General features: G+C 39.0%; 1 protein-coding gene across 1 annotated transcript; it reads right to left on the minus strand.

The window, feature by feature from the left end:
• Window positions 1-3020: 3020 nt before the first annotated feature.
• Window positions 3021-7053, minus strand: LOC146479472 (E3 ubiquitin-protein ligase TRIM71-like). The gene has a single exon (XM_085110335.1). It carries the CDS (start codon window positions 6772-6774, stop codon window positions 4522-4524), a length of 2253 nt encoding a protein of 750 aa, XP_084966461.1. The 5' UTR covers window positions 6775-7053; the 3' UTR covers window positions 3021-4521.
• Between the last annotated feature and the right edge of the window lie 3022 nt (window positions 7054-10075).

A 10075-nucleotide genomic window follows, 5' to 3' on the forward strand; every position in this document is an offset into this window, starting at 1 on the left:
CATTGACCCCGAAACCCCAACCCCCGCCCCCTATAGCTTTCTGGCAAATGAGGTCTACTGTCACTGAACTGATGTGTGGTTTTTGAACTATTGTGTGGTTATTGAACTCCAGAAAGAAAAAGAAAAAAGAAAAAGACGGCCTTATGAAATGTTGTTCTTAGACATTTTTTTATCATATTGAGCTACTTGTGTAATAGGAGCACATACCATGTTTGTTTTGATGGTGATGTTAGTGATCCACAGTCCTGTACTGCATATTTGGTGGTCAATATTGTTGAAGTAGAACAAGCTAAGTTTTGATGCACAGTGAAACTTGAACATCATTGAAACTGTAGCATGAATATATATAAACACATATCTAGTGGTTTGTTAACTCTGCCTTTCAGAGTATATACAGAGTATCTACTGCTTTGGTGTATCAAATCATTATTTACATGTAAATGCAGGTACATTTTTTGCTCTCCACCCCCAACCCCCCCCCCCCCGTCCCCCATCTCTCTCTGAAAAAAATATTGGTGACATATTACATAGAACTATGTTATATTAGAGAGAATTAAAATTATTTTTTGCTTTAACTTTTGTCATAAGACAACAGGAACGACAAAATGTTGTGAGATAAATTATCGAATTGTTACCACCCACCCTTTTGTTCTTCTTTGGTGTTTGAAATTCCTCCTTAGAGGAGAAGCAACTGGTGCGCCACCTTGTACCTGGACGATAGGATGTTTTTTTTTTCTTCCTTCTTCGTCGAAAACTCTGTATAGTCTCTCAGGTATGGGGGTACTACTCAAGGTTGCCGAATGAGTGGGTAATGGGCACGAACCGAGATGTTTCTTGTTCTTAATTGGTGCAAATGAAACACACAAAATGTCCACGGTCAACCTCCGCCACTCGAGCCATTTCAGTACTAAGTCCAATCATTCTGCCTTTACAAACGTTCTTCTCTGGAGTTTTACTGCTCAGGCAACAGGTTTTTTCACCCAGAAATTTTGCACGAGAGAGGCCGACGACAACAACTACCACGATAAAAACACAAGTCTTCATGTTTCGCTACGAACGCGTAACTTCGACAGGAAAATTCACTATTGTTGCAGAGATAGTTTTTTTGTTGAAAAAGATATATAAAAGAGACGTTCCTTGCAGGGCTGTGTTTAAAGAAAAAACCTTAGCTGTTTTGTTTCCGCCTTATTACCGCGAAATGAAAACAAATACCGCGAAATTTAAATCTGCCGCCATCTTGCCGCCTGCTTGTTTCTATGGAAATGATGCAACCCATTCCCACGCGCGCCCAAATCAAACGCGCGTGGCTTAAGCATGCGCACTCATTTGACCGCTGTGGACACGGGCTCTGGGCTAATCAACGACCGGATGCCAAGATCTGGCTTCCGGTTTACAGGCGGATACTGCTGACCGAAAGGAAGATGGCTTCTGGGAACGATATTGTGCTTTACCTGACTTCTTCTGAATAATTTTGATTTCTCCACCCACCGTTATAATAATCCACTATTTCTTGGCATCTACAGGTCCCGAAGTAATCGAGTTGTTGGCTAATTGGATAATAAAATGAGAATGATCGGACTAAACTTCCCGAGGGCAGTGGGTACTCGATATCATAGCCCTCTACGGGGAGATATCCCTTGAAAGTGGTCCCTTTTTCGCTTTTGTAGGATGCGAAGGGGCAGCAAAATTTAAAATTCTAGCATTGAAGGTCGCAAAAAGAGACTGTCAACCAAAAAGGTAGTAAAAAAAATTAAGTAAAAGGAAAAGTAGCAAAAGCTGACAAGGGATGATGTTTTTCCTTATTTTTGAGGTGCAGGAAACGGATACAATTATTTTATTTTGTTGTTGTTGTTGTTGTTGTTGTTGTTTTGTTAGAAATTTTGTTTGTGAAACGCTAAGGGTGAAAACTTCCGAGTGAAGACTCCCTTATAAAATTTTATGGAGTAACAACCCCTCCCCTCCCTCACTTCCCCCACTAACCTCGGCAAAACATCACAACAAAGAGTTACAATCTATTGTAATTATCAACTTTTTAATTACAACCTTCATTATTATTAAACTAGATTACAATCATGAGTATTTCTGAATTATCTTATTATTATCATTTAAACATTGCTACAAAATAGAGCTAGTAGTTAACTTGTTACAAAAATACTATTATTTTACAAAGTATAAAATATTGATTACGTTCAAATATATGAAATTAAGTAGGTGCAGTTTTACTACAGCAGGCTTTGCTTAAGGTCGTCATTATCACTAGAAGCTACTTTCTCTTTTCTAATGTCATGACAAGAGGGAAGTCACTCATTTTTAAATGAGTGAGTAACATTATTAAATAATGTTACCTACAAAAGTATTGGAGAAATAAATTGCAAATGTACAAGCAGTATGCTAAAGCGTTTCGCCGTAGCAGCTTGTTAATTATTTGAAAGCATTTGTGCTAGCATGGTTAAAAACAAGTGTATCTCTATGTTATTAAAACAAGTATGTTTTTGTCTCTGCAAATCATTAGTTTAAGCTACAAGTTAGTACGAAGCTGGCTCAAGGTGAATATGGACACTTCTCGTCCATGACAACTTCCTCGCCCGTTGTGGGAGTTATAAATGAAAGCTGTCCAACTGAATTATTGTGTTCTTCTACTATGCACACCGATAGAGCGGTTTTCATTTGAGTGTCGAAGGTAATTTTTGCGTAGGTTTTCTCTTAATGTGCTCTGTTATTGGTTCGCAAAGTTCGCGCCATTTGCTCAACCAATGGGAAGCAAAACCAAAACCAAAAGTCTCTTGGCCGAACGCGTTATTTCGCGCTTGGCGCCAGTAACAAGTTTTTACTTGGAGTCCGCAGCAACAAGTACAAACCGAAGAAGAAAAAAATGTGCCTCGTTACAGCTGCCTTTTGTCCACTATCAAAACGACTGAAAAAAAAAATTAACAGAAGCAAAACGAAAGTACAATTATTTTTTGTTAATTTTCCTTTTTTTCTTTTTTCCTTTTTTATTTATTTATTTATTTATTTATTCATTTATTTATTTATTTATTTATTTATTTATTTATTTATATTTTTTTTGTTGTTTTATTTATATTTATTTTTTATTAAATTTATTCTGTTGCTTTCCTGAATGACACATAAGCTTCTATTATCTTTGCTTGTTTTTAGTATTATTATTATTATTATTATTATTATTATCATCATCATCATCATCATCATCATCATCATCATCATCATCATTATTATTATTATTATTATTATTATTATTACTTTTTTATTTTTGTACTTATACTGATCAATAAATCTCATAGCTGACCGTCCTCGTGATACGGAAGGTTATCTATCAAATGAGATGATTAGGTAGGAGAAACTTTGAACAACAGCAAATATGTAGAAGATATCTCATAAGTCTTTGTTTGGCGACCAACCTGGAAATGATCAAGAAGACTGGTCGCTTACGGAAGGAAGTCACTTAACAATTATCACCCACTAAATAAGCATGGACATCAGCGTGTGTGAAATTAAGGGTAAGATTTCACGTCTTGTGAACATAAGTATAAGCGGAAGCATAAGAAAAACGACAATTCAACAGGTATCTCAAACATATGGAAGCCCTATCATTCCTTTTAGGTGAGAAGTTAAAGATGCAAAATAAGGATTTATACCACGAGAAAGCGCGAGAAAGTAATTTTCGCATTTCCTCTAGTCTTACTTTACTATGCTCTGTGACTGGTTAGTAAACTCGCGTGACTTTCTTAAGCAATAAGAAGCAAAATCAAAACCAGTCGTGACCCGCACGCGCTCATTTACCCGCGCTTGGCTCCGTTTATATGTATTTGCCTGAAATTCTGATTCGCTTCACTGCCAGCGTTTTCTGTGTCTTTGTGGTTGGGTAGAGTATTTACTCATCTGACAACCGCTCTAATTATAGAGATAAGGGATGTACTAACTTTTAAAAACAATAGTTTAAGAGATAATCACAAGCTTACAGGTGATTTGAGTTCGTTTAGGAATAAGGACTAACCGTATTGAGTCCCCAAAACTATACTGCTAAGGGATATCCTAAAAACACCTTCCTTGGGCGTTTTCATTAAGACCTGGCGTCCGTTTATCGAAAGTCCCGGTAACTTACCGGGCCCGATAAGTGTCTTTGGTGAAAAATATTTCTTAACAGAAGTCAAGTTTTGTTAGCTTTGAATTCTAAATTTTAAAATCCTATAATTCTATGAAAACATTGGCCAACTGCCAGGTCTGCAATCACTATCTATTCGGCGAAAAAACATTTAAAACAAAACTTATCGGGCCAGGTACGGTTACCGACACTTTCGAGAGACGGGCCCCTGGCTAGTTAACAAATGGATGCTTTATTCGAGGCAGTTTATCATGAGACAGTTCACTGTGTGCTATTGATTTCTGTTCGCAAATAACTTAGAGCTCTGTGTGCTTCAGATTTTAAAAAACGTGATGTTCTAAACAAACTACAAACCGACCTGGTTCAATAATAGCATCGATTTTAAATCCCAGCAGTTACATTTACTCAAAAATCTGTATGCGGTGATTCAGAATATCAGACACAACTATCTTCCCATCGCTTAGTAATGCTGCAGAGATTGGTCTAATGAATTGTCCCACCGCACTGTATGATCCAAACTTTGTAACAAACTTTCCGTTCGGTTCAAAGACCTGAATTCTGTGATTCCCTGCATCACAGACCATCAGTTGGCCTGCTTTGTTCACTGACAGGCAGCGGGGCTCATTGAACTCCCCGTCCCCATCCCCCTCCTTCCCAAATTTATACAAGAAATTCCCCTCCAAATCAAACACCTTGATGCAGTGTTCATCGCCATCTGATACTATAAGATATTTGCCCAGCTGAATACAGTGGACAGGGTTGGTGAAAGAGCCCTCTCGGCCAATTTTACATGCAAGGTTCCCTTTAGGGGAAAAGATCTTAATTAATTTGTTACCTGTATCACTCACAATAATGTTGCCATCACTGTTAATAGACAAACCAGTAGGATAATTGACCTGGTGATGAAGATTTCCTTCTTCTCCAAACTTTCCAAGATATTTACCCTGATCACTAAAGAGTTGAACACGGTGGTTACCACGGTCCGCCACTATAATGCTATCATTATGAAAAGCTATCCCAGCAGACCAGTTAAACTCTCCCTGCTGATCACCCATTCTACCAAAAGATCTTAAGTGGGTTCCATTACTACTAAATACCTGGATCCTATGGTTACTAGTGTCAGTCACTGCAATCTCATTTTTTTCATTCACTGCTATCCCCCAAGGATTGCTAAACATTCCAGCAGACGAACCTTGTTGTCCAAACGATAGCACGGGTCTGAAATTTCTGGGTTTGACTTGAACCTTAAAAGGACTGCCACGAACATGTTCTCCATTTACCATCACTGATGCCTGGCATGTTCCGGTTTCTGTGGCAAAGTAGCTGATCTTGTAAGTGCCATCTTTGTTATCTTGGACTTGCGCTTGAGTCGCACAGTCATGGCCTTGACGATTTGTGATTTCCACTGTTACGCAGTCACGCTCTTCGTAACATTGTTCTCCTTGAGCGTTCCTTGTTGTTACAACAATCTGCGCTTCAAGTCCAACAGTTACGTCACTGATTCTTAATCCTTTGGCACTTGATTGCTGTGCATTACTCTTGCTGAAGAATGTTTTGAAAGAGCCAAATCCCTCAGTGTTCAATTTGTCCTCCAATGTCTTGTTTTCTACGAAAACAAACTGACGAAGACTTTCAAGGTCATGGCGGTCGACTTGATCTTCTTTATCACTGTCTGTCTTTGGTGAAATTGAGCTTAATACGTCTGAGTCACACTGCACAATATCGGCGATAGAGCTTCGTTTCAAAAGCCTTTCAGTTTTTTCTATTTTGGCTTCCTGCACTTTAATTTCATCTTGAAACTCTTGTTTCTGTTTTTCCAGATGTTCCACAGATTCTTTCGCTTGATTATCCACGGCTTGAAAAATATCCAGCTTGTTTACTTCCACCATTGCAATAATCTTGTCAGCAAACATCTGTGCGTTTGTTTTCACTCTAGCGGCTTGCGCCTGAATTTTAGCACATTGTTCGTCAAGTTCAGCGATTTTAATCATCTTTCTCTGCACATTTTGTTTTCGGGATTCAATCGCCGACTTCATTTGTAGCTTGCGTTTATCGGCAACTTCTTTCAAAATCATTTTCGCGTGACCGTCGTGAATTGTAGCAACACACGAATTGCAAATGGCAACTTTACAATCGATGCAAAAGAATTTCAGCTCTTCTGTTTCGTGGTGTTTCTGTTGGCAAAATGCTGGCCGCTTTAAAATGTTCTCAAAGTTTTGATCTTGAAAGTCTTTTAAAGCCAACGCATGGTGTTCTTTATTGGCTTTGATGCCATTATGCAGACTGATGCAGTCATCGCACCAGAAGGAGCAACACTGGAAGCAGTAGAAACAATGTTCGCTTCTTTTGTCGCAATTTTCGCATTTGACTCGTGAAGTTTGGCATTCTTTAATAGCCAGTACATCTAGCAGGCTATTCAATCGAAAGTTGGTAGGAAACTCGTTCAGATTTCCGCCTCCAGGGATCCTAAAAACTCTTCTGCATTCTGGACATGCTATTTCATCTTGGCGAGCACTCGTTCGTTGAATCCCCTCCAGGCAGTGAAGGCAAAAGCTGTGCAAGCATGGCAGCTGTTTGGGATCAGTGAACTTGGTCATACACACAGAACAGGATACTTCTTCATGAAGATTGTGCAACAAGGTTTGGATATCCATGATTGATGTACAAAAACGAGCAACGCTTGTAGTTAAAAACACACCTCAAAACAACGAGTCCTGAAACAAGGAAACAATATTACCTTGTAGTCAACATAATGACATTCAAGGTGGCCTTTTGACATAACAACCAATCAAAATGCTTCATTTGACATGTTATGTCTAGAGTTTTTTCTTAGAAAGCTTGCAAACCGAAAATAACATCCTGGATTTCTAGGAAATTGCTGCGTCAAGAGAATTGAGTGTTGATTTGATCTTAAAAGGATCATTTATGTTAATTACTAGAATATGCCTGTCGCGCTCAGGGAGATGTGAATTTTCATCCTTTTTTTCTGATTTTGGTAAACATTTGTTCGGAAGTCCTAAATCGGTTCAGAAATTCAGATTAACCATTACCGGCTGATAATTTCAGGAGCAATAGAACGAAAGTTAAACCGAATAAGTGCATTTAGACTAATATTTAGGCAATAAATGCAAGGAAACGGTGGTTTGTTTCAGTAATATTTCGATATAATTTTGCGTATTGCAAAATCGCTAATTAAACGCTTTACTTCTATGGCTTAAATAGGGCTCCTGATCATTGCACCAATGTCACCTCCCAAACAAGCCAGGATTCAACTACAAAATGGCTTACAATCCCATTCGTTGGTGACCTAACAACACAGCTTACTAAGAAACTTAAGCATAAACTGCGCAGAAGTCTCGTTGACCCGAATGTGGACATTCGAATAAAACAGAAGACCACAAAATTATGCTTCTTCACGAGTACTAAAGACAAAACACCACCATTATGCAAATCAGATGTTGTTTACGAATTCACTTGTCCCGGCTGCAATTGCTCTTACATCGGCAAAACGGACAGAACTCTATTTACTCGCACTCAAGAACACGCGCTCACGGATAAAGAAAGTGCTATATACAAACATCTTCGACAGTGTGATAATATCCAACACATTCAAGGCCTGTATAATTTACCAGACATTTTCTCCAATAAGACCGGCCCACCTTCTACGACCACCAAAGAATATTTCAACGAAACCGTGCGTAGCATTGACAGGGACGACAATTGGAACCTCCTTCTATACAAAGAAGCCTATCACATAAAACGTTCATCGCCATCCTTGAACAATGGCTCGAAGGCCAGCAGAGAATTCTGCTTGTTCTCGTGACAGTTTTCTCTTTTTGTTTTGTACTTATTTCATTCTCACGTGCCTTTTGATGCTAATTTACCACCCTTTTAGTATTTAAACTTTAGCTACCGCATTGTCACCTAGTCTGACGATGATATAGAATTATATCGAAATATTACTGAAACAAACCACCGTTTCCTTGCATTTATTGCCTAAATATTAGTCTAAATGCACTTAGTATAAATCTACTAGTGTTCTATCACGAATGCCGTTCTCTGATTGGCTACGCTACTCGCTATCTATTCTGTGATAGATAGTGAGTAGCGGTTTTCAACAAAATGGCGGCCGCTTCGTCGCGTTTTCGAAGTGTCTGCGATGAGGAAATAGATAATTTTCTTGTTTAGTTTTGAACGACTAGTAGATTTATACTAAAACAATTAGATTATTCGCTCTCGCTTTCTATGCGTGATAGTTGATTCGGGCTTCGCCCTCATCAACTATCACGCGATAGAAATCTCGAGCTCATAATCTAATTGTCAATTATTCGGTTTAACTTTCGTTCAAATTCAGATTAAATTGTGACAAAAAACAGCAGGGGACGGAAAATGTTACTAAGACAGGCAGTTAACTGAGGTCAGCTGGAATATTCTGATAGACAACAGAAGCGCGTAAGTTCGGGCAACTTACAGCACAGCAGAATGGCCAGTTCTTCGTACTAGGGTGATATGGCTGTGCAAAGGAGGGTGGGAGAGGGCGGCAAGAAAAAGAAGCTTGGGACCGAGAAGCGATACTCTCACAACTTGTAAAACAGTCCACTCACAATTTGGTCAAACAGGGAATTTTTTTCTGTCATTTCTGTGTATTCCAGGCGCGGAATGCAAGCAAAGATGTTCTTTTCTCTCGCCTTCAAACAGGAAAATATACCATGGCAGCCATATTTACGAAGGCAATATCGCCTGTGTGCTTTTCTCGTGTATTGAGTTTCGGGGACGACTGAGTCAGACTTCCAAGTTAAAATATTTCTGCCAGTTTGACACCTATTACATATTGTGTATGTGCCTTTCAATTAAGCTTAATTTAAAGTGAATAAACCTTTCACTTTTAATAGAACCACTTGAACCGATCAGGATTTCATAAGATCGGTGATTTTCATCCTTCGTGTAGCGCGTAGCGCAAGTTCTTCATCAAAACTCTTGATGTTTTCATGAACGAACTGGGGACCGTGCAGTTTTAAAAAGTAGGATTTGAAGTCGTTAGAGGATGGCACCGCTTAGAAGCAGTTCAGTGAATGAATGAAGAACGAGTGAAACAAAGAGGACGCCTGTATCTCAATTCATAACTCGAGGCACTTAAAGTGAAAGCATGAGCTTTTTTGTGTGTTTGTTTTTGTTGTTGTTTGTTTGTTTTTTCTTGAAACATATGAAGAGCGGAGCGCTTGATGCTTGTATTTCAGTGCGCGCGAGCCTCACACAGGCGACCCCCTCAACTCTTGCTCTCTATTCCCATTTCCGCTTAATGAACACTCGTGCGACCGACCAACGCAAAAAAATGCGGACGGCCTAGCAGCTAATACCATTTAACCTGTGGGCGCGGCCATTTTGAATATCGAGAATGCCCTGAGGATGATTTCGATTGGGAAGGAATCAAGTAGTGTTTTTATATATTTAGTAGCATTTCTTGTTGTGCTGTTTAGTGTGCAACCATTCAATTTTAAACGATTAGGGAGTATTTCTAATTCTACATGGTGTTTCAAGAAAGTGAAATGAAATTTCCAGATAACATTAAAAATGCTAACTGTTACAAAGCTAATCGTCTTATTTTACCAACTTCTAGTGAAGTGTTGTTCCTATCAACCATAATATTATTGTGAAAATCCTTGAGTCGTGCAAGCCTGACGATATAATATTCCTCCTTGGTTAACGCTCCGTCTCCAGCAGTCAAGACAATTAGTCGATTCTTCACTCTCCCTTCCTTTTCTGCATTCTGTTTCTGCCATTCGATTACCGATACTCCCTCACCCTTCTTCCTGAAACAATCTCTTGTATGCTTAGAGTCCTACTGCTTTCCATGCTGGTTTTGAATAAACAGCTTCATCTGTGGCAATAATATATGCCAAATATGATGTACAAGGTGGTTCTAGCTTTTGAGCCTGCGGACGAACAGTTTAAGTG

Source organism: Pavona decussata, unplaced genomic scaffold, assembly GCF_977016875.1.
Source record: "Pavona decussata unplaced genomic scaffold, jaPavDecu1.1 SCAFFOLD_58, whole genome shotgun sequence".
NCBI classification, from domain to species: domain Eukaryota; kingdom Metazoa; phylum Cnidaria; class Anthozoa; order Scleractinia; family Agariciidae; genus Pavona; species Pavona decussata.